This window comes from Tenrec ecaudatus, chromosome 14 (genome assembly GCF_050624435.1).
Source record: "Tenrec ecaudatus isolate mTenEca1 chromosome 14, mTenEca1.hap1, whole genome shotgun sequence".
NCBI lineage: Eukaryota > Metazoa > Chordata > Mammalia > Afrosoricida > Tenrecidae > Tenrec > Tenrec ecaudatus.
In genome coordinates, this window is record NC_134543.1 from 75,040,579 (window position 1) to 75,065,741 (window position 25,163).

The 25,163-nt window shown below is 39.7% G+C and overlaps 1 protein-coding gene across 3 annotated transcripts in view; it reads right to left on the reverse strand.

The window, feature by feature from the left end:
- SCFD1 (sec1 family domain containing 1) overlaps positions 1-25,111 on the reverse strand; it is a 103,878-nt gene extending 78,767 nt beyond the window's left edge. For 2 of the 3 annotated variants that reach the window (XM_075530485.1, XM_075530484.1), the window contains exons 1-6: positions 24,991-25,111; positions 20,402-20,472; positions 12,677-12,765; positions 10,153-10,243; positions 8,369-8,491; positions 7,162-7,249 (exon numbers count right to left, since the gene is read on the reverse strand). In XM_075530485.1, the coding sequence (XP_075386600.1) occupies positions 7,162-7,249; positions 8,369-8,491; positions 10,153-10,243; positions 12,677-12,765; positions 20,402-20,472; positions 24,991-25,030 (502 nt within the window). In that variant the 5' untranslated portion in view covers positions 25,031-25,111. The remainder of the gene's footprint in view (positions 1-7,161; positions 7,250-8,368; positions 8,492-10,152; positions 10,244-12,676; positions 12,766-20,401; positions 20,473-24,990) is intronic. The other variant, XM_075530486.1, reaches the window with a different exon arrangement.
- Between the last annotated feature and the right edge of the window lie 52 nt (positions 25,112-25,163).

Genomic DNA, 25,163 nt, shown 5'->3' on the forward strand with positions numbered 1-25,163 from the left:
TATTCCCGTTACCTTTCAGCTAAATAATAGATTGACCTATAAAATAAGCAACAACACCTATGAGGAATACACTCCTTTAAACAGTCAGCTATGAGACCAAATAGTCAACATTTACTCAAAGGCAAAGATGAGATGATAAAAAGGGAAAGAAACTAGATAGATAAATATGAGAAGGAGGGGTGGAAATATAGTACTGACACATTGGATGGATTTATCTGATGTCAAAGAACACCATGCACATGGGCTGTTGACTGAAAACATAATTTGCCGGTGAAAAAAAGAAAACCTAATTTATTATGTAAACTGTCACCTAAATTACACATATACAAAATTAAACAACCTCAAAACAAGATACATCAAAATCAGTAAAGTAATACTAAGGAAAATAACATACAAAAGCCAATTGGCCTAATTTTTGGTAGCATAAACTGGAAAATAAATACCCTAATTCCATTCACAGAAAACGGTCTCAAGAACTACTAGCTACAGCCAGAAAAGGCATGAATGAATTATGTCAAAACCAAACATCACAAATAATTTTTGTACTAAAAGTTAAATGAATTTCTTTTCATCTATGCAAGGTGGCTTCAAAAAGTTGGTGGGTGGAAAAAAAAATCAATGAATTTTCCCCAAAACGTACCTGGTCTGGTGGTTGAAGTGCTAATGCAATGACTTTATGAATGCAAGTGACTGGCATCCAGTTGTTCTGGTAAGCACCAGACTGGATGGGTCTGGGGAAGGGGTTTATAGAGGCAGCAGTTACAACCAGCTGAGTGTGAGTCCTGCTCCTCGGTCCCTAAACATCAGCAACAGTTTCGGTAATTGTGGAAATAAAATGCCCTTACACATTTTCAAATGTCTCCTAGTGGACCACCCTCCTCATTTAAGAGCCATAGAAATCAGTCATGCCAAAAGCATTTCAATCCTTAAGTAGCTGCTACTATCTATATTTCAATGAATAGCTGAGCACATCTTTTAAGTTGTAGCTGGTACCACTTTGTCAATTCTGACTCACAGTGACCTATGTATAACAGAATCTAACACTGCCCAGTCCTGTGTCACCCATGCAACTGTGGAGTTTGAACATCTAACCAAAAATGTGAGATAAAGTGTTGCTTCTAAGAAGCACTCTGGCTATGTTTCTTGCAAGACAGACTTGTTTGTTCTTCTGGCCAGCCAGGGTATTTTTCAATACTCTTTGTCAGCATCATAATTCAAGTGCATCAATTTTTCTTTGGCTTCCCTTATTATCCAGTTTTACATGCATAGGAAGCAACTGAAAATATCATGGCCTGGAGCAAGTATACCTTAATCAAGTGACAACCTTGATCTTCAACACTTTAAAGAGGTTTTCTGCAGATTTGCCTCATGCAATACATTGTTTCATTTCTTGACTATTGCTTCCATGAGCACTGATTGTGGATCCAAAAAAAAAAAAATCCTTGCCGACTTCAAACTTTTCCATTTCATGTTGTTATCTACTGGTTCGGTTGTGAGAATTTTGGTTTTCTTCACATTGAGCTATAATCCATACTGACAGCTGTAATCCTTGACCTTCATCAAGTGCTTCAAGTCCTCCTCTCTTTCAGGAGGCAAGGTTGTGTCATCTGCACAATGCTGGTTGTTAATGAATCTTTCTCTTATCCTGATGACATGTTCCTCATTTAATCCAACTTCCTGGATTATTTGCTTAGCAAATATATTGAATAGGTGCAAATAAAAAATACAGCCCTTATATATACTTTTCCTGATTTTAAACCATGCCCTATATACTCTCTATGGTATTCAATTTTCTTGAAAATTTTCCACATGGACAATAATGTGCTGTTAGTGATGGTGGGATAATTTTAACCTTAATCCCAGGGAAAAGTCAGTTACCAAAATCAAAAAGACGACCTCTAGGTCAGTTAGAAAGCATTTGAATAAATACTAAATCTCAGTTGTGACAATGAGACGCTTATCAATCCTACTACTACCAGAATCAAGTGGGTTTAATAGCCTATACATTACAGCTGCAGCTGATGACTTAAAAAACGTACTGTCTCCTGATCGTGACAAATTTGCGATGTTAGCTATTGCTAAGTGATTTAGTATTTTCTTTGTTCCAGAATCTTTTCTATGCAGTTTCCACATATTCTCCAAACCAAAGTCACTACCATCAAGTTGACTGCGACTCACAGTGACCCTACAGGACAAAGTACAACTGCCGCTATGGGTTTGTCAAGACTATAAATCTTTTTTTAATCATTTTATTGGGGGCCCGTACAACTCTTACCACAATCCACATACTCATCCATTGTGTCAAGCACATTTGTTCCCATCATCATTCTCAAAACATTTACTTTCTATTTGAGCCCTTGGTATCAGCTCATTTCCCTCCTTCCCTCCCTGCTCCCCTCCGTCACAAACCCTCGATAGTTCATAAATTATTATTTTTTCTTCAAGTTTTACACTATCTGATGTCTCCCTTTACCCACTTTTCTGTTGTCTGTCCCCAGGGAAGGAGTAATATGTAGATCTTATGATTGGCTCCCTCTTTCTACTCCACCTTCCCGGTATTGCCACTCTCACCACTGGTCCTGAGGGATTCATCTGTCCTGGATTCCATGTTTCCAGTTCCTATCTGTACCAGTATACATCTATGCAGATTTGTAAGGTAGAATTGGGACCATGATAGTTGGGGTGGGGGGAAGTATTAAAGAGCTGAGGAAAATTGTATGTTTCATTGTTGCTACACTGCACCCTGACTGGCTCGGCTCCTCCCCGCAACCATTCTGTAAGGGATGTCCAGTTGCCTATAGATGGACTTTATAGATCCCTACCCTGCACTTCCCCTCATTCACGATAGGATTTTTTTGTTCTTTGATACCTGATACAATCGACACCTCATGATCACACAGGCTGGTGTGATCTTCCATGTGGGCTTTGTTGTTTCTCAGCTAGATGGCCACTTGTTTACCTTCAAGCCTTTAAGAACCCAGATGCTAAATCTTTTGACAGCCAGGCACCATCAGCTTTCTTTTGCTTTCTTCACATTTGCTTATGCACCAGCTTTGTCTTCAGTGATCATGTCGTGAAGGTAAGCATCATGAAATGCTAGTTTAATAGAACAAAGTGTTCTTTCATTGAGGGAATACTTGAGTGGAGGTCCAAAGTCCATCTGCTACCTTAATACTAAATCTATAACTATATGTACTTAAGACTAGAAATCTTGATGGGAGTTGAAAACCCAGTCTTTTTTTCTTTCTTTCTTTTTTTTTTTCATATTAAAAAAAAAAAAGTCTTACTCTTCTCAAGATGCAGGGGAGCCAAACTCTGTGCCGCAGTTATGACATCGGGCACCCAATCAAAAAGATGGGCACTGAAATACGTAATCCCCGCAGAGCAAGATTTGCAGAAAGGCGGAGGGACTCTGGGCATGCACAAACGGTGTGTGCCAAACTGCAACTGACTGAAATCTTTTTTTTTTTTTCTGACTGAAATCTTAATTCAGAGTTTGATCATATCTTAAATCTTACAGTTCGAAGATGAAAATGCACTCAAGTATTTCGCCTTGAGCTTTATATTCAAATAATGGAATATGAAGGAACAATAAATTGACTAATCAAATGCTTGTGGTGGGAGTGCTTGAAGAATAGAAGAAACTAGAGCGTTAGACAACAGAACCTAGGAAATGCCCACAAAGCCCCCTGTGTGTTGAGACAAATTGAATTCAGTTGTGCAACTGACAGAGCTGAGCTCTCTTACAAAGGGTTACAAAGCAACGTAGAAGCGTTTATCTTTTTAAAAAGCCAGGGAAAGTATTCCTTTGTCTACACACTTATTGTGATGAACCTTGAAAACATGAGCTATGTGAGCTATTAAAAACTTACAATGAAACAAAAATGATGCCTGAAAATGGAGGGTTCGCTCGCTAAGGTAGGGGTTCTCAACCTGTGGGTCACGACCCTTTTGAGGGGGGGTCAAATGACCCTTCCACAGGGGTCACCGGACTCATAACAGTAGCAAAATTACAGTTGTGAAGTAGGCAAAGGAAATAATTTTATGGTTGGAGGGTCACCACAACATGGGGAGCTGTATTAGGAAGGGGGAGAACCACTGATCTAAGGGATCGATGCTTTGCATGAGGCGCAGAGTTGTGCCATGCAGCCAGTGGATGCTCCACAAGTGCTGGTGGAAGGCACGAAGGGTCGCTGTTTCCTCAAAGCACACATTATCTGGCAACAACACATTGCAAAATGAGTGGGCAATGGCTTATGCTAATGGTTAGCTGCAAGCTTCAAGCCACGTGCCAAAGTCTAATGCCTTCCTTTCTCTTCATGCCACCTTCTTCACTCACTACCCACCGAGCTAGATCGACTCCTTCCCTACTGGCATGGCAATGGCCAACCAGCCACTAGGTTGGTTCTTGTTCCCCAGCAGGGAAGCCTCCTTATGGATGAGTCTCGCCCCTCCTGCCCCTCCTCTCCCTCCCCTCACCCCCCCCACCCCCGGTGGCTTAGTATAAAAGGCCTGCAAGCACTGCTTGCTCCATGGGGGAAAAGATGAGGCTTTCTACCCCCATAAAGAGTTTTAGTCTCAGAAACCCACAGAGCCAGTTCTACTCTTGCCATAGGGTCACTGAGTCAGAATGGACTCTGTGGCAGTGAGCTGAATTGGCTATTATGAAAACTGCAGCCTTTCATCTGCTCAGTTCAAAACACCATGCAATCATTTGTGTCTCCTGTCCTCTCACACCTCACATTCAGACCATGCTGTCAGTTCTCCCTTCAAACTATTCACCAAACAACCATATCTCAACGCAACCCTGCTCCAGGGCTCCTTCTTTGGGATAGCAACAGACTCCTCCTCCGAAAACCCAGTCTTATAAACACTAAGTCCATTTAATTCTCCCCAAAATTCTGAGACAAATACTATCTTTATTTTCATTTTACACATCAGAAAACTAAAATAAGTAATTTGTTCTTGCCCAAAGTCAGTGAACTGAATCCTGTTGCAAAGATTCTGTCCTTTTTGCCATGAGTAAACCTTTCGGGCAAGTTGCTATCAAGGGACCTAAAAGGTAACAGAATGGCTATTTGAGTTATAAACTATAGCTAATAGGCTACCATTAGTGACCATTTTCATGAAGTAGAATATCAATCAAAAGGAAGAAAATGCAGAACAGAAATTCAAATTTTCATGGATTCAAGATATCTGGAGCCTTGAGTATTGATGAACCACTGAAACTACTGTCCTGCGAGTCTTTAAAACTTTAACCAAAAGTATCCCCTGAAGACTTCTTAAAGCCAAACAATAGTTTAGCTTAATTAATAAAAACTCTGCTTTAAGCATCATTGCTTTTTACAGAACTGCTTACATGCTTTTTACAGACTCCCTGGTGGTGTGGTGGGTTATAAATTGGGCTGCTAACCATAAGCTCACCAGTTTGAAACCACCAGCCTATAGGGAAAAGAATTTCTACTCCCATCACGAGTTAGTCTAGAAAACCCACAGGGATAGTTCTTACCTTGTCTTATAGGGTCTCTACATAATTTTCACAGGGGAGTTCTTACCTTGTCCTATAGGGTCTCTATATAATTTTCACAGGGATAGTTCTTACCTTGTCCTATAGGGTCTCTATATAATTTTCACAGGGATAGTTCTTACCTTGTCCTATAGGGTCTCTACATAATTTTCACAGGGGAGTTCTTACCTTGTCCTATAGGGTCTCTATATAATTTTCACAGGGGAGTTCTTACCTTGTCCTATAGGGTCTCTATATAATTTTCACAGGGGAGTTCTTACCTTGTCCTATAGGGTCTCTATATAGTTTTCACAGGGGAGTTCTTACCTTGTCCTATAGGGTCTCTATATAATTTTCATGGGGGAGAAAAAACTAATAAAAGGAGAACGTTTGCATACAACTCAGCAATGTAGTCAATATCACTGAATTGTACACACAGAAACTGCTGATTTGATATGTTTTGCTGTATATATTCTCAACAAATTTAGAACAAAAACAGATTTATAAGCACTCTTGCCATTTATCATTACTGATATGTCCATAATTCATTTGAGTTGTTTTTTTATAGGCTTTAAAAAACTTAACTGTTATTTAAGACAAATGGGTGCATAAGCAAATGTAGCGAAGAAGGTTGATTGTGTGCGTTGCTATCAAAAGATACAGCATGTGGGGTCTTAAAGGCTCGAAGATAAACAAGTGGCCAATATAGCTCAGAAGCAACAAAGCCCACATGGAAGAAACACATCAGCCTGTGTGACCACGAGCTGTTGAAGGGATCAGGTATCAAATATCAAGGAACAAAAAATCCTATCATTGAAAACGTGGGTGAATGCAGAGTGGAAACTCAAAGCCCATTGGTAGCCAACCAGACACGCCTTACTGAAGGGTTGTGGGAAGGAGGAGAGCCAGTCAGGGTGCAGTGTAGCAAAAATGACACATACAACTTTCCTCTAGTTCTTAAATGCTTCCTCACCCCAACTATCATGATCCAAATTCTACCTTACAAATCTGGCTAGACCAGAGGATGTACATAGGCACAGATAGCAACTGAAAACACAGGGAATCCAGGACAAATGACTCCTTCCGGATCAGTGGTAAGAGTGGCGATGCCTGGAGGGTGGAGAGAATGTGGGGTAGAAAGGAGGAACTGGTTACAAGAATCTACGTATAGCCTCCTCCCTTGGGGAGGGACAGTAGAGAAGAAGGCGGGGGGAGATGTTGGACAGTGTAATATATGACAAAGTAATAATAATTTATGAATGATGAAGGGTTCATGAGGTAGGGGGGAGTGGGGAGGGAGGGGGAAATGAGTAGCAGATATTAAGGGCTCAAGTAGAAGGCAAATGTTTTGAGTATGATGGTGGCAACAAATGTACATATTTTCCTGACAAAATGGATGTATGTATGGATTATGATGAGAACTGTACCAGCCCCAATGAAATGATTTAAAAAAATCATAACTGTTATTTAAACAGGTACTTTACATTTAAATATGTACTTAAATGTATTTAAATATGTAGTTTTATGTTTTAGTTTTACTGATGTTAACAAAGTTGGCTTTAGAATGTATTAAATAAACATGCTTACTACATTCCTCTTATAGAACATCAATCATTTAGTTAGCAATTAAGTACAATATTCCTATATATACCTACCACGATATGAAACAAGCTCCTTATTTTGATTGCATAATATAAACATATCATCTTCCAAAGTAATAAAATTGAGATACTGGTCAAAAACCTAGCAAAAGAAAATGTTTACAAATTAATTCAAAAACAGAATAATGTTTTAAGTAAATTTAGTTTTACTCCACCAACGGTGTTTTTAAATAAATGAAAACACGCATTTAAGCAATTAAAACTAAGTATCTTAGCTTTTGGCTATGATCAAGTACAGCAATTATTACTAAGTATCAGAAATGTTTTATGTTAAATTAATGATACAATTTGGAAGAGTAAGAACATTAAAACATGAGCCTTCCAAACAAGCTAGAGGTAGTAGTTTGGCCATCTATATTTAAAAATGATAAACCTATCGGTAGAGAAACAAATTGTTAAACATACAGTTGTTAAGTATTTGACTTATATAGTTTTTTGAATTTTCATTTATGTCTCATCCAAATTCAGGGAGAACAGGGGACAAGAGGGTATTAACTAAGAATATATTCTACATTATTTTGAATTTACATTAACTCAATGGTTCTTAATCTGTGGGTTGCCACCCCTTTAGGGGGGTCGAACGATTCTTTCACAGGGGTCGCCCGATTCATACAGTAACAAAATTACAGTTAGGAAGTAGCAACAAAAATAATTTTATGGTTGAGAGTCACCACACCATGAGGAACTGTATGAAAGGGTCGTGGCATTAGGAAGGCTGAGAACCACTGCATTAACTGAATTTTGTCTAACTAAAAAGTTACTATGATTAGAATTACTAATTTACTGTGAATTTTTGCCCTCTGATACAAAGTAGCTTCTACAGTATTAAAGTAAGAAAGGATAGGTTGACTTTAGTGATCACATTCTTAAAACACTGTCGAGGATAATTCAAAACACACAACTGTCAAACTATTTTTTAATTGAGTAAGATTATAGAAATGCCGTCCCAAAGCAAAAGCAGTGTCCACTAATCAGTCGTAGGGTTTTTGACTTTTCTTTTTAGATTAGATTCCTTCAATTTGGTTTGTATAGTCTAGGTCAAGTAGTATCTGTAAATTTACACTATCACAATTCTTTCCAAAACTCTTTTGAGCAAATATCTGAATTTATGTCAATTAACATAATTTATGTCAACAGGTTCAGAGTACTATCAAACTTTAGAACATTAATAGATAGTGATCAGAGAAACAAAAGCTCTTACCTTGGCCACTTGTGCCACTGCACTAGCTGCTAATGCCGCATTTGCAATATCTTCCAGCTTACTTCTTGAAATAGCAGAAATAAAATTTAAATAATAGGATTCATAAAGTTGATTTCGAAGATCCTATAAATACAATAAATAATTCATTCTTTCAAGTTAGTACAAAAGATGATGACTGATAAAAATCTTTTAGATACTTCAGTAGCAAGGTTTTAGAGGATAAGATATATATTTAAAAGACAGGAATTTAAAGGGTCATTAAAAAAAGTATCTGAAAGAACAAAGTCGTAACTGTTAACAAATTGTGACTGAAACATATTTTCGCATTTAAAGCTTTGAAATGATCATATAACCAACAAATTCTATTACCATATATACTCGAATATAAGCCGACCTAAGTATACGCCGAGGCACCTAATTATTACCTGGGAAACCAGAAAATGGATTAACTCGAGTATAAGCCTAGGGTGGAAAATGCAGATGCTATTAGTGAGTTTCAATAATCAAAACAAATGAAAATAAAATTACTAAAAATTGAGACATCAGTGGGGTAATGTATTTAAATATGTATTTTAAATAAAAAACATAAATAAAAGTCATTTAACATTAGTAAAGCAGCACAATAAGTGAAAAATAGGTTCAATAAAAACCATAAGGTATCAACAATGATACCTTAAGAGTACTATTCCCTGAGCTCAATCAGCAACCAAGCTAAAATGTAAAGAGTCAAAATCCTTCAAAACTGGATTCCTCATCATCATCCGTATCCCAATGCAGAGCTTCAGCTGGTGTGAGGTCATCATAGACGCTATCCTCACTGAGGTCGCCATAATCACCATCACTGCTGTCATTTTCATGCAAAGCGCAGTCTTCACTGCCATCCATAGCTTGTGTGCTTAAATACTTTAACTTAAATGATTCTATTAAATGGTGATTAACAAGTAAAACTTTTTGTAACTTGTGGCAGACATAGTCAGCTGACCTATCCAATAGCCAGTCTTTCCTCTCACCACCTCTTTCTCTCAGAAATAATCTAGGACTCTGTTTGAGGGGCAATATACATGGCAAAATTTAAATTTCTCAACCTTCCAGGCATTTAATTCTATACAGTGCAACTTAAATGGCAGTATTCTAGGAGTTTCTGGGAAAGTTTTAGCTTCTTGACAAAAAGAACAGTTAAGGCAGGCACTGTCTTTACTCTCCATTCTTTGAGACTTGAACACAAATGTAAGAACCACAGTGGCAGTTACCATGAAGCAACAAGCAGGACAATGAAAAGTTAAGACTTAAAGCTGGCACAACAAAATGAATGAAGTGGTACGCATAAAGGTGTCAGTGAGCTACTACACTGCACTGGTACTGACCATTGTGAATCAATCATACGGCTCATTATGCTGGGGTGACACAATCAAGAAGAATGGCACTGCATTCATCTGACATTTCAAGATCGATCTCGAAGTACAAATCTGTCCAACTAAAAGACAAATGGAACCTGGGTCTTTGATGACACATAGCTACTGGTCCAGCATGGACTTCCTACTCCCAGACAATATTATTTCAGAAAATAAAATGCTAATTTTATAGCGAATATAGTTAGGTCTTCTATATGCTTCTCAGATATAAAAATATAAAATGTTTTGACTATCTGTAATTTAAAGAAAGTCTCAGAAATCAAAATGGAAAACAACTAAGATAATTTTGGATTCTGAATAGCAATGATATCCAAGTTTTTTTGTTTTGTTTAAATCTGTTTCCAGATTCAAGGAAATAAATGTACACATTACCTGGCATAATCTGTCGATGTTTTCTTCAGTAGGCATTATAAAGTACACTGCAGGAACATCTGGAATAGGATCTCGATCAGAATGCAAAAGCCTAGAAAATGAAATATACTAAAAATTCACTTTTTTCTTAGTCACTAACCTAAAAAGATCATTTAAAATATTATTTTCTCAAACTGAAGGTTACCAGCTCAAGGACAGTAACCAATACTCTAAAAGCCTTGACATTACAATTCATTTAGTCATTTTCTTATTATATCAAGTGTTATTATGTATTAGTAAGAACTTAATCTCATAGCCTTCACCTGTCCTACACTTCACTTGTTTTATTCTCCAATACCGCTTACAGTCAGACACTCTCTTTTACCTACATTTTTCTTGAATGTCTTCTAAAGCAAATTCAAGATCAATGCTACTTCTACTTTTCATAGAAATGGGGACTGGGGAGAAGCTATAGCTCCCTAAGGAAAAGGAAAAGCTATAGGAATCTTTCTTGGAATGAAAGAATTTAAATGAAATCAAATATACATTTTAAATGAATGTTATATGTATGTGTGTTAAGGATAAATAGAACAGGGCTATCACTACTCTTCATAATTCAGCTAATATTTCTATCTGAATATTTCAATACCATTATATGATTATAAAATCTCTTTGTTTTTCACGGCACTATTTACAAGGCTGCTGTCAGGAATTATAACTAACATTTTATTTCTTTAATAATCACCTCTTTTTAGTGACCCTCCTACATTCAAGAGTGGAAGAGACTCATGCAGCCAGTGGGTCTGCACACAGTAAATTCTCTCCATCTGCTTGGTTATGCCACTGATGACACCGAAAGGGTTTTATAATGTGAGGTGGTCATAGTTTGTGGTCCTGTAGGGCTATAACAACTACTGAATAATTCAGACATGTAATTATTGTTTCCTACAAACCAGCTTATAGGGTGTAAAGTAATTGCTGCAATAGTCCTAAGCAAATTAAAAAGAGTAGACAGAGGCAAGGTGTACAGTAGTTCACCCCCCAAACAAAACAAAATAAAACGAAACTAAAAAACAAGCCAACAACAAACCCCAAATTTACTGCTATCTAATCGACTACAACTCATCGGGGCCCTATATGCCAGGGTAGAATTGCCTCTGTGGTTCTGAGACTTTATGGGAGTAGAAAGCCTCATCTTTCTAAGGAGTGGCTGGTGCTTTTGAACTATTGACCTTGAGCTTAGCAGCCCAAAACATAACCTGCTTCACCACCAGGGTTCCTGCAGTTCACCATGGTAGCTGTATAATCTTTCCATGTGCTGAAGGCAACAGCAACATTTAGGTAAAAGGTTCCAAGATGCCGAAACTAGAATTTGTTGTTGAGCAATATTGCCACAGTCCTGCTATTAACTAGCTCTACAGTAACTTAAGCTCTTTAAACTTATGTCTTCACATTAGTAAAATAAAGGAGTTAAGCACTTAGTAAGTTATCAATATCAACCTATGCTTATTAATAAACTACCTTTCCAAAGCTGGCATCATGCCAAACTTCCAATCAGCCCCTTTGAATTAACATGCAACCAACAAAAATTATTTTTCATTTCTGATAAATAATGAAAGAAAACCTGTCAAATACTATGTTTCATCAAACCTAAGGTGTTATCATTTTTAAAGCATATTATTACTCTTTATACCACTGAGGTAGAAACATATGCCAATTAATGATAAGATATATCCTGATTTCAGAGATGTAAAAAGCAATTTTAAGATTGATACAATATTCAATTAATTTTAAACAAATAATAAAATTGAAGAATGTAAGCTAATCTGACTACATTCCGATATTTTATATACCGAATATCTAAAATCACTATTATTAATACAAAAAAATTTCAATGTGCTATGACAGAATAAATCATATCATTAGTTATAACCTATATATCATTAGTTATAATGATAAGCAGAATGCATATAGTTTATAACATCAAAACCTGGACTCTTTCAGTAATATGTTAAGTATGATTTATGATTATAGTCCTTCTCCAAATGTTCTGAGACAAATGTATAAATATAATTCATTTTTCTTAACCAAACAGATCAGAAACAATATTATCTGACCAATATGGTAGTTGAGAATACAAGGTAGGAAGCATACTACGGTGAGTAATTTAGCAGCAATGTTTATAGACGCTTGTATTTTGGACATTAGAGAAAGGCTTCAAAATTGAGAGCTGAAGGAAACTTGAAGTTATCAGGTCTAATCTTTCGTAGAGAGGGTAAACCAAATATACATAAAAAGACAGATCAGAGGAAATTTAAATTTAGACTTTGTAAAGCCAGAGATTTTTTTTTTAAACTTCAGAAGTGAAAGATCAAATAAAGGAAGATTGGGGGTAGCATGGGAGTTTTTTTTACAATATAAGAACTGTAATCTCATTTTTTCTCAATAAATGTCCCATAATAAACTGATTCAAAAGTAGCCAAAGAAATCTTTTTAAGAATGTACCTTAAAACAAATGCCATAATTAAAAATGTATAAAACTCACAGATGCAGAGTGATTCCCATGTCTCTCAGCTCCTTCACAGATAGCAGAGGGGAGATTATATCTTGGCCAAATCTATCATAAATGAGAACCTAATGAAAAAGTAATCACATGTTTTTAAACACTGTTATCAATGAACATCCAATAGAAAGCCTACCATTAAGACATTGATGATATATCCGTCAGTGTAAGAATGGGCAAATAAATTTTGGTACATACGCCCAATGGAATACTACACACAGTGTTAAAGAATAAAGAAGAACTGTGAAAAACCTCATCTTGGGGGATAATCTGAGTGAAAACAATCAATCATAAAAAGGCTGATATTATATGAGATCACAATTGTGAAAAAAAATCAAGAAAATGTTTTCACATTAAAACAAGCATTCTTTAATGGTTACCAAAGGTAGGAAGGGAAGGCAGAGAGGGGAAGTCATGGTCTAGAAAGTAAGCTGTTAAATTAGCATAAGGGGCAGGTGACTGACATAAAAGGATGGCAAAAAATGGGGGTAGCAGGGCAAGACACTGGGAGGTTTATAAGAAAGGCAACAGAGACAAACTCTGTCATGCACAACTCTGTCATAGTGATGATCTACGAGTATTTCCCTGGAAAGAGTTGCTGGCTGAGCAGTGTGGGAGGTGAGTGGAAGTATACATATGTACTTGACTAAGGATCTCTGTAGATGAATGTGGGGCAGCAAACAGGGGGCAAAGTTATGAAAATGTCTGAGACATAAGCAAACACCTGGAGGGAAGGAAGTGCTGGATCTTGGGGATCAGGACTATACTTTCAAGGGAAACCAAGGTCAATTGGCATCAATATACTTCATAAAGGCATGTTCGGCATCCTACTTTTTAAAAACATTTTAAAAATCATTTTATTAGGGGCTCAGAAAACACTTACCACAATCCATACGTACATCAATTGAGTAAAGGACATTCATTGCTCTCATCATTCTCAAAACATTTGCTCTCCACTTAAGCCCCTGCCATCAGCTCATTTTTCCCCTTTCCCCTCCCTTGATAATTTATAAATTATTATTTTGTCATATCTTGCCCTGTTCAATGTCTCCCTTCACCCACTTTTCTGTTGTCCACCTCCCAGGGAGGCGGTCACATGTAGATCCTTGTAATCGGTTCCCTCTTTCCAACCCACTCTCCCTCCATCCTCCCAGTCTTGCAACTCACACCACTGGTCCTGAAGGGATCATCCACCCTGGATTCCGTGTTTCTAGTTCCTATCTGTACCAGTGTACATCCTCTGGTCTAGCCAGATTTGCAAGGTAGAATTTGGATCATGATAGTGGTGGTGGTGGGGGGGGGGTGAGGGAGGAGAGAAGCATTTAGGAACTAGAGGAAACTTGTATTTTTCATCAGTGCTACATCGCACCTTGACTGGCTCTTCTCCTCCCTGGACCTCTCTGCAAGATCTCCAATAGCCGACAAATGGGCTTTGGGTCTCCACTCTGCATTCCCTCACTCATTCACTATGGTAAGATTTTTTGTTCTGATGATGCCTGATACCTGATCCCTTCAACACCTCGTGATCGCACAGGCTGGTATGCTTCTTCCATGTGGACTTTGTTGCTTCTGAGCTAGATGGCCACTTGTTTCCCCTCAAGCTTTTAAGACCCCAGACGCTATCTCTTTTGATAGCCGGGCACCATCAGCTTTCTTCGCCACATTTGCTTATGAACCCATTTGTCCTCAGGGATGGTACGTATTATGGATACATCCTACTTTTGTAAGCAGCAACTGGGATCTTAAAAGTTTGTGGACATCCATCTGAGGTGCAACTACTGCTCTCTCTTCATCCAAAAAAAAAGACTGATGAAAATAAAAAAACACAGGGAAACAGTCCAATGTAGGCTCAAAAATGTAAAAGAGATCAAGGCTTATTGGTCAGAGAGACACTGCTAGAACTCTCAAGACTATGGTCTTGAGCCATCTTTCAGGTCTGGACTTGAAATCACCCCTATGATAGAAGAATCAAACATTTAAGATCAAAAGAGCATCATTTACCCAAGAACAAAGCTCAGGGTAAGGTTAGGAAAGGAGAAATGGAAACAGGAAACACAGGGAGAAAGTAGGAGGTGATGTTTTATTTTGGGGATTGCAGTGGATGAAGTAAAACAAAATATGTATGAATAATTGAGTGTAAAATTGATGATCTATTCTGTAAACCTTCACCTAATTCACAATAAAAAACTTGAATTTTTTTTTAATATATTGAAAAAGTTTATATTTAGCATTAGCCAGCTGGGCTCACTTTAGATGATTCCAATTTTGTTGGCAACATCTAAAGCATCATAGTCAGGAGCCAGTCGAACATATGCCTTCTTCTCCCTAACAGGCCTGATCAAGGTGTTGACCTTGGCTACGTCAATGTCATAGAGTTTCTTCACAGCCTGTTTGATCTGGTGTTTGTTGGCTTTGACATCCACAATGAAAACAAGTGTGTTGCTATCTTCGATCTTCTTCATGGCAGACTCTGTAGTCATAATGGTCCAGCTTATTTCTCCTGGGGGCGCTCTTCCGAGGGTATTTGGGCTGCCTTCTTAGTCTCAAGGTCTTGGGCCGCTGGAAGGTGGGTGACGTGCGGATCTTCTTTTTTTTGTGGCTGTGGATGCCTTTCAGCACGGCCTTCTTGGCTTTTAAAGCCTTTGCTTTGGCTTACGTTTTGGGAGGGGCAGGAGCTTCCTTCTTTGCCTTCGGCGCCATCTTCGTGAGTGAATGAGGGGGAGTGTGGAGTGGGGACTCAAAGCCCATCAGTAGGCACCTGGACATCCCCTTACAGAGAGATTAGCCAGTCAGGGTGCGGTATAGCAACAATGACACATACAACTTTCCTCTAGTTCTTTAATGCTTCCTCCCCCACTATCATGATCCCAATTCTACCTTACAAATCTGGCTAGACCAGAGCATGTACACTGGTACAGATAGGAACTGGAAACACAGGGAATCCAGGACAGATGAAACCCTCAGGACCAGTGGTGAGAGTAGTGATACCAGGAGAGTAAGGATAAGAGTAAGGTGGGGTAGAAAGAGGGAACCGATTACAAGGATCTACATATAACCCCCTCCCTGGGGGACAGATAACAGAAAAGTGGGTGAAGGTAGAAATCGGACAGTGTAAGACATGACAAAATAATTTAAATTATCAAGGGCTTGTGAGGGAGGGGTCAAATGAGTAAGGTCTCAAGTAGAAAGCAAATGTTTTGAGAATGATGACGACAACAAATATGTTTGACACAAAGAATGGATGTATAGACAGACTGTGGTAAGAGTTGTATGACCCCCAATAAAATGATTTAAAAAAGAAAAAAATATCCTTTTTAAAAATAAAGTTCACAAAGAATACTGGATAGCCTTATTCAACAAATCTAATTTTTCACATTCTAAAAGGCTTAAAACTGACACCTTTAATGAATGTAAGAACTCCAAAATCAAGGCAAAAACCCAACTATTCAATTAGTGTTTTTCACACCAACCACAAATATTTTTCATGGAATTAGAAACTGCTAATGAGAGATGAAAATGTTGGCATGGGTCTTTTCAATGCCAGAACTTCCTGAAGAGAAACTAAAATCCTTCTTCCTCTAGTTATAAGAGGTTAGATGTTGAATCTCTCAAAATTCTTGCCTTTTTAAAGGATTTGTACTAGATTCCAACTATCTTGTAACATAAAAATGATAGGTAAGGGAAGCATGTAACACTTAACCCGTACCCCAAACATTCTCAACTTTTAAAGTTAGAAAGCTCAATATGGGCCTTAAGAAATAAACATGTATCATTTATGAAAGAAGACAAAGATGCCCACAAAGGAACAGAAAGAGGTGGTAAAAAAGGTTAAAAGGTGGGTTGCTAACCAGAAGGTAAACAGTTCGAACCACCAGCTTGCTCCACAAAAGATAGATGAGGCTATCTACTCTACACTGCCCGGCGTCTCCCCTTTGAGTTCTACCCTGTCCTATATGGTCACTGGGAGATGGGCAATGGGAGGGTGGGTGAGGGGTTGCTAGCCACTGAAATCAATTCGATGGCACTTGAGTTTGGTTTTCACTTTCTACATCCCCTTCCCTCCCAGTGTCGCCACTCCCACCGCTGGTGTTGAGGGTTTCGTCCGTCCTAGATTCCCTGTGTTTCCAGCTCCCTACTGCACTGCTGTACATCCTCTGGTATAACCAGGTCCGCAAGGTAGAATTGGGGTCATGATAATTGGGAGGGAGGAAGCGTTCAGGAACTAGAGGAAGGTTTTAGTTTCATTGTTGCTACACTGAACCCTGAGTGACTCATCTCCTCCCCACTACCCCTCTGCAAGGGATGTCCAGCTGTCTACAGATGGGCATTGGGTCCCCATCACGCACTCCGCCTCATTCACGGTGATGTGATTCCCCCCTTCCCGCCTTTGTTGTTTGAGACCTGGCCTCCTCTGCCCTTCACGATCACCCATGTTGGTGTGCTGCTTCCGTGTGGGCTTTGTTGCTTCTGGGCTAGATGGCCACTTGTTTGCTTTCAAGCCTTTAAGTCCCCAGACGCTATATCTCTCAGTAGCCTGGCACCATCAGCCTTCTTCACCACACTTGCTTATGCACACCTTCATCTTCAGCGATTACGTGAGGAAGGTGATCACACAATGATTGTTTTTGTTCCTTGGTGTCTGCTACCTGGTCCATTCAACACCTTGTATTCGCTTAGGCCGTGTGCTTCTTCTCTGTGGGCTTTGTTGCTTCTGAGTTAGATGGCTGCTTGTTTGCCTTCAAGCCTTTAAGACCCCAGACGCTATATCTTTTTGACAGCCGGGCACCATCATCTTTCTTCACATTTGCTTACACACATCTGCCTTCAGTGATCATGTCGGGAAGGTGGGTATCATGCAATGACCGTTTAGCAGGGTGAGGTGCTATTGTATTGGGGGAGTATGCATGAGGAGGCCCAATGTCCATCTGCTACCCTACTACTGAACCTATAAATATATGCACATAATTCTATTTCCCCCATAATCATAAATGTATTTACATATGTACATGTCTGTATTTAGTCTTCTCTGTATACACTTTGCCTCCTACTCCTTTCCTCTATTTCATTTCGCTTTCCTCCCGTCCCACTACCATGTTCAGCCTTCATTCTGGTTTCAGTAATTCCTCTCAGTTACCTTGACCTTGGTCACTCCCTACCAATCCTCCCCTCCCCTCCCCCCTTCTGGTTTTGAACCACTTGCTGTTCCCTTGTCCCTGTGTTGGGCGACATCTCCTCCCTTCCCCTACCTCCCACACTCTCATGTCCCTCCAGGACCTTTGGTCCTGTTATTTTCTTCTCTCATTGTTTGTCCAGCCTATCTTGTCTAGGTGGACCTGTCTCCAGCATTTCTTAAAGGAGAATGTCTACAGTTTGCTTTTGGGTCTAATCAACAGTTTCAATGAGAGCTTTAAATCTTCTAAATTAATACACTGGTATTCTGGTTAGAGATCAGTGTACTGTAAGTTGGTTAATGCCTTGCTGTTATTACACAAATACTAGAGAGCGACTTTAAAGAACAAACAAGTATTTCCTCAGTTCTGGAGGCTGAAAGTCCGGGTATTGGTAGTGTTAACTACTTTCTTGTTATGTAGTCCCAGTATTCCTTGGCTGGTTCCTCACATGGCGCCTATTTTACATGTCTATTCTGATCTTCTTTTAAGTGATTATGGTTAAGATTGTCCAGAATATGGCACAACTTAAAGAAAAATTAATTTTCCAAACAGCATTACATCCAAGGCACAAACGCCAGGAATTCACCACATATTTTGGGATATACAATTAAATCTGTAATTTTCTACCTTTGAAATCCTGCCTCTGGCCCCAAGCTTCATGTCCTTTTGACATGTAAAAGCCCCATCAATGTGTCAAATTACCCCCAAAATTCTTAACCTATTCAGCATCAACGCTAAGTTCAAATTTTGATTCTGAATCACCTAAAAAAAGTGAATGTGAGCCTCTGAGTGTGTTCCCTTCTGGGGCAAAATTCTTTTTTTCTGGGGACCTGTGAAACGTGCTTCTGAAGCAGAAGGGTGGAATAGGCATAATGGGGACATCTCCATTTCAAAAGAGAGAAACTGGAAGGAGAGAAGGGGGCACAGGCAGGAGGCAAGCCCAAAACGCAGCAAGGCAAAACTCACTAATTCTCCAGGTTTGAAATAATCTTTTCCAGGTTCATCTGGTATATGGATCTGCCCTCCAGATTCAGCCCATATTCCGATGGCAGTCCTGTATCTCTGGGTGTCAGCATTGCCTTCCAGGTCCCCTGAGATGGTAACCCTATCCCCTCAACCCTGCACAGTCCTTCCTCTTGTTTCACTGGAATCAAGAATCCAGGTAGCAGAGACTCCACAGCAAAGGCGGCCGAGATCCCATTCTTTGCCACCTAAGCAGTATTCCCACTCTTTGAAACTTTGGAGGGAGTGGCTCCATCTTTGAATCCAGAGAAGCAGCAGCCTTGCAACCCATGTACCTTCCGTCATTTTTTGCAGAGTACGCCTCTCTCATTTAGTCTGGTTCTTTTTCCACAGTTCACTGCTGACCCTATCATTTCCCTCCTGCACTTTTCTATAAGCAGCAAAGAGCCACCGCAACGTCCTTTTAAGAACTTGCTTGGAAATCTCCTCTGCTGAATGTCCAAATTTATCACTTAAAAGTTCTACCCTTCCCCCAAACACTCAAACATAATTCAATTAAGTTCTTTGCCACTTTGTAACAATCACTGTCTTTCCTCCAGTGCCCAATAACATTTTAAAATAATTTTCTAAAATCAATTCCTCCCCTCCCAAATTCCTTTTATCACGTATCGCAAGCACATTTAGTATTTGCTTCTATCAAGATTGTATTCATGGCCATCGAAGCGTTCCCCACAACTGTCACTTCTTTCTGGGGAAGCACCGGAATCACTCTGAATGTCCAGTTCTACCAGGCACTTTGAGGAGATTTAGAATCTTGCTATCAAATGCCACCAGCCTCTATCCACTAACCTATTCAAAAGCGCTTCCCCATTGCAGGTACTTGGAGTAGCATTCCTTCTCTCTGGTACCACATTCTTAGTTACTTAATGGTGCTGTAACACAAATACAGTTGAGGAATAAGAATTAATTTCCCATAGTTCTAGAGGCTAAAAATCCAAATTGGAGTTTTAACTGTATTGATTCCTTCCTGGTTGGTAATTCTTACTTACTTGGCTTGTAGATATGGCATCTGTCTTTGGGTGTTTGTGTCTTTTTGCAACATGAAAGCGGTATGTTTTAATATCCACCCTACATAGGCCTAACATAGGAAAATCCTATTTCCAAACAGGATCACACAACTGGTATAAGACCAGAAATTCAGTACATATTTGAGAGGTGGGGACATGGACACACAACTCAATCCACAGCATTAACATGAACCAGTTCCATTGGGGTGACTGATCCTAAGAGAACAAGATATAGTTAGAAAGCTAAGGAACAATCACTCCTGCTAAAGGCTTACCAGTGAAAGAGGCCCTGCCAGAGATCAGGTGGATTCTTTAAGTGAATACAGCTTTCTCATTGCCCATTTTACTCCATAAATGTTTTATCAGAAAGATTCACATTAAGATGCTTGGTTAAAAGTAAAATATTCATGCATTATAACAAAAATGTGCTATAAGAAATGCCCCCAACTATGACTAATAAGGACTGAGTGAAAGAAATATTTCCCCATAAAATGAACTTCTCTTACCTTCCATACTGGTTCTCCAGTGCTGTTTTTAACATGAGGCACATTGAAATTCAACATACGCTTCAAAGCCACTAAAAATGAAAATAATGTTTATCAAATACCATTGTTTTTCAGAATTTCATTTCTTTTGCATTTACTTACTACCTCAAAACAAAATTGGACAAATCAACTCTAGTCATACTAATTAAATGTTGTCTGTATAGACCAGATCTTAACAGCTAACAGGTATCTGTTTGGGAGTTTTTCTAAAATAAAACACATCTATCCCCTTATTAAACAGTATGAAAATATTCTGGAAGAAGCTTTTTGGAGTTTTTCTGACTATCCCATACTTAATCTTACATCGATGCAATAACAGGTTCTTCAATCATAAACTTGCAATGAGATTCCATAGTCTATTATCTGGTTTAAAGAATAGATTAAGACAATATTTCTCAGAATGAAAATTATTTAGATAGTTAATTGGTTTATGTACAAACTCTTCAGGTGGAACGTCTAATTTTTAGTGACTTAGGAGTGCATGTTCCTACCAATTTATCCCCCCAGACTCACTGAAAAGTTGTATGGCTTAAAATTCCTATTATAGGGGAAAACGACTGTCCATGTGTATGGCAGACAACGAATCCCTCCTCTACTATACACACTCAACAGCCACAGCAGTCAAGCTCCGGATGGCACAGCCTTTGTGCTTTTTAGTGCTCATCTAGTCCTGTGTTAAAACACATTCAGAAATACTTGGTAAGAGAAATGAAAATACAAAAAAATCCTTCATATATTTCTATAGGAATTTGAAGTGGCCAGATATTTAAGGAAGTTTATTAGTTAAGAGATTGAGTTTTTTTAGCAAGATGAGTAAATCTAAAAATCTACTTAATCTTGGAAAGTATTTGGATTAGGTTTATTAAGCAACATGGACTAACTCATATTCCAAACCCCTTCCAGAGAGCTACAGAATATCCAAATCACTTGACTGTCATTGAAAAACACTCATCCACTCACTACAACAGCTTCTAGAAAATGTATGTTTAGCAAGTATACTGCTATAACACCTCTACTAATAAATAAAGATACAGTAATAAAGAATGACAGATTCATTTATTTATATATACGGGGGTATATCTCACTGCTGAGTTGATGCCAACTCACAGTGACCATATAGGACAGGGTAGAACTGCCCCCGGGAATTTTTAAGACTGCAACTGTTTACAGGAGTAAAAGCCCCATCTTTTACCCTTGGAGCAGCTAGTTTTGAACTGTCAGCCTTGAGGATTGCAGCCCAACATGTATCCATTATGCCACCAGGGCTCCCTGTGGGTGTATAAGATTACTTTTTTTTAAGACTTTAATATTTAAGACCAATAGATGCACATTCCCCAAAGTTTACATCCACCTCGGGGTTCACAGGTGGTATGCAATTATAAAACAAGCCAAACCTCAGGGTTAGCTCTCACTATGCTTTAGCAGAAGTCCTCCCGCATCTCTTGGCAATCTAGCTACTACTACCTTCATACTCATTACCTTCCAGTTGAAGCCAACTCAAAAAGTGATGCTAGGGAGCAGCGTAGAACTGCCGTTTCTGAGACTGTAAAGGTTTACAGGAGTTGAAAGCCCTGTCATTCTCCCTTAGAGCATCTGGTGATTTCTAACTGCTGGCTCTGAGGAATACAGCACAACACATAACCATTATGCCACCCGGGCTCATGAGCCAAAAATCTTTCTTCTTAGTTTATACTCTTGACACATGACTAGGAAGAATCACAGTCTGAGTTGCACCTTTCTTACTCAGGCCGTGTGAACCCCAGGTGTGACAGGTACTCTACAGTGAGGCCTTAGCTAATTCAGAAAGGCCGGTATCAGCAGGTAATCCTGCTGATTACTTGTTTTATAAGCTTCATCTAAGATTCCTGGACTTCTCCTACCCTAAAAATTGATTAGGTTGTACATGAAGCCCCCAAATCTGTAGTTTCACTGGCTGCCAGGTGTTTGCAATGATCGGCATAGTTTGGGTAGTTAAGATCTAGAACAGAATTTCCCCAGCTAGAAACGGATTTTTTAATGGGATATGAATATGAATCAGCACAGTGAATTCCTAATAAACCATGTGGCCTGTCTTCAAAGAGTGTATATGATTATAAATTTCCTTTTCATCATGATAGCTTAAGGCTTAAATCGCTGTTTTTACCTGAGGTGAGCTAGTTTCTTCATGGTTCTAAACATTTTATCCACCTTCCTAGATGTGGTTAATTTAGCTTCACTCTTACCTGAAATATTTTCTTGACTCAGTTACTACAGAAATACTATCAATTACATGTACGGTTAATTCATACACTCGCTCATTCATTTGTTCAATAAATGTTTAGTGGATGTTTACCATGTGCCCAACACTGCTCTCGCTACAGGGGATATAGAAATAAGCAAAGCAGAGCATATAAAAATTCCTTGATCTTCCAAAGCTTTATTCCAGTTGGAGGAGAAAGATATAAACAAATAAACAAAACATATAGTAGGTAAAATGTTGGCATGTGATAAAGACAAAGGGAAGGGGACCAGAGGCTCATCAGCGAAGGCCTGAGAAGGTAAACATTTGAGTAAAGATCTACAGCAGGTGTAAATGCAAGCCATATATTCCGATTATCTATAGAGGAAAAAAGTCGAATAAAAGGAGAAATATCACCACCCCTAACCCCATCTCCTAAAAAGCTCTCAACCTAGGGGGTGCTTAATTTGTTCAAGGAAATATGGAGAAAAATAAGTTTAGGAAAAGAACTGGGAAGACCACAAAGGGCCTTGTAGACACCATTCTACGATTTCTTTGGCTTGAGACATGCCTGAAACAGGAACTTGCTGGGTGGTTTTGAGTAAGAATGTGATAACTTTAGGTGCTGGGTGGAAAAAACCAAGAACAAGGGTATAAGAAAGGAGACAAAATAGATTACTGCAGAAATTCCAGCAGGAACTCATGGTCTCTTGGAGCTGCGTGATAACAAAAATGGTCAAATCAATGAGTAGGGCTTATAAGATTTACTGACCGATCTAATGTGGGGTATGAAAAGAAAAGGGAAGAAAAGAAAACTTCACAATTTTAGACCTGAGCAGCCACAAGGATTGGCACGAGTTGATATGGGAGGGATGAATTACTGATATGGGAAAGAGTTCAGAAGAGAGGTCCTCTGGGCTGGAGATACAAACCTGAGAATTGGCAAATAGATGGTATTTAAAGCCAGGTGGCCAGACCAGATTGCCATAAGGAGCGAAATCAGTCAGATGTGGAGCTTTTTAATGTTGTCAAGTGGAGGAGGAAGAACCTGCAATGGTAAGGATGTGTGAAGTAACAGAGGAGGAAACTAGAGATCTGACCTACTGAAGTGGAGGTATCAAGATGGGGAAAGAGAGGAGGCTTTCAGACAGAAAGGAAAACACTTTTGAAGAGACTTTTAAAAGATGAGTCAACATTCTTCTGCCAGGCTAAGAAACTGCCATGCTAGTTAACCTTTCTTTACGTTGGCTTCCCCATCTGTAAAATGATAATACATTGAAAACCCACTTACAACAGCACCTGGCAGTCATAACTACACAACAACCATCAGCTGTTATTGACCCAAACTGATTGCACATTCCTTTTCAACTATCACACACAGTATCTTGTATCTAGTAAGCTTTCAATACAAATTTGAAGACTGATTATTAGTTGCTTCCCAAAACATTTCCAACAAAACTCAAACTAAGCTAAACTCACTGCTCTGGAGTTGATTCTGACCCCTTTCCAACAAGCACCAGTACATTTTTATTTCTGCCACGACTGCACATACACAGGAAATTTACTTTTGTGTAACATAAGACAGAACTCAGTCAGGGTACTAATTTGCTAAGTGATCCATCTGGCATAACCTATCAAGCAATGAATAAGTTTACCTGTGGCATCATTGTCTCTGTGGGTATTTCCCAAATTGTATCTGGATTCTCATACACTTATACCTGACTTCATCTGATGGTTCACAGCAAATCAACTACTGGGAAGGGCTGCTCACAACTGCATACGCTACATGTCATCACAAGGTCGAAGTCTACCATGATCACTTGGCCTTTCTCCTCAGGTACCCCTGTAAAGACTGGCCCGAGAGACAGCAAAACGCAAGCCTGTCTGAAATGGGGCCCGTCTAAATTTTGCAACTGTGGTGAAAAGGGCCGAAAACCGAGTTCTTTGCACGGTAACACTGGCAGAGAACGGAACCAAATGGGCAGAAACCAGCTAGAGGCTCCACGGGCAGCCCCACGGGAAGGCAGGCGCCAGCTGTCAGACCCCTATCGAGATGGCCTTCCGGAGGCCCTCAGGGAAGGCGACAAGCCGCCCACCTCCGTGGGCCCCTCTCCTGCACCACAGGCTGGGGGCCAAGCCCTCGCGCCAGAAGCATCTCTTTGACAAGGAAAAAGCCCGGAACACCTCAGAGGGGAGGGGCCCCTGATGCTCCGCGGAATGTGTTAAACTCCCGGAGGTCGTTCCCTCCACCCCACGCACCGCGACCGAGAGAGGGTGACGCGCGCAGTGGGGAGGGGGAAGCCGCGAGGAGGACGAGGGCGTCAGTCGATACCTGTCTGTCTTTCTCGAATACCGGCCGCCGCCGCCGCCATCTTGACGCCCACTCTGCCCTGCCCCGCTGGCGAGCGGAGCCCGAGGGTGACGTGGACGCCCCGACGGCCCCGGAAGCAAACGTGGCGGGGCGGAGCCAGCGCGGGACCCGGAGCCGGGGCCCCGCCCCCAGCG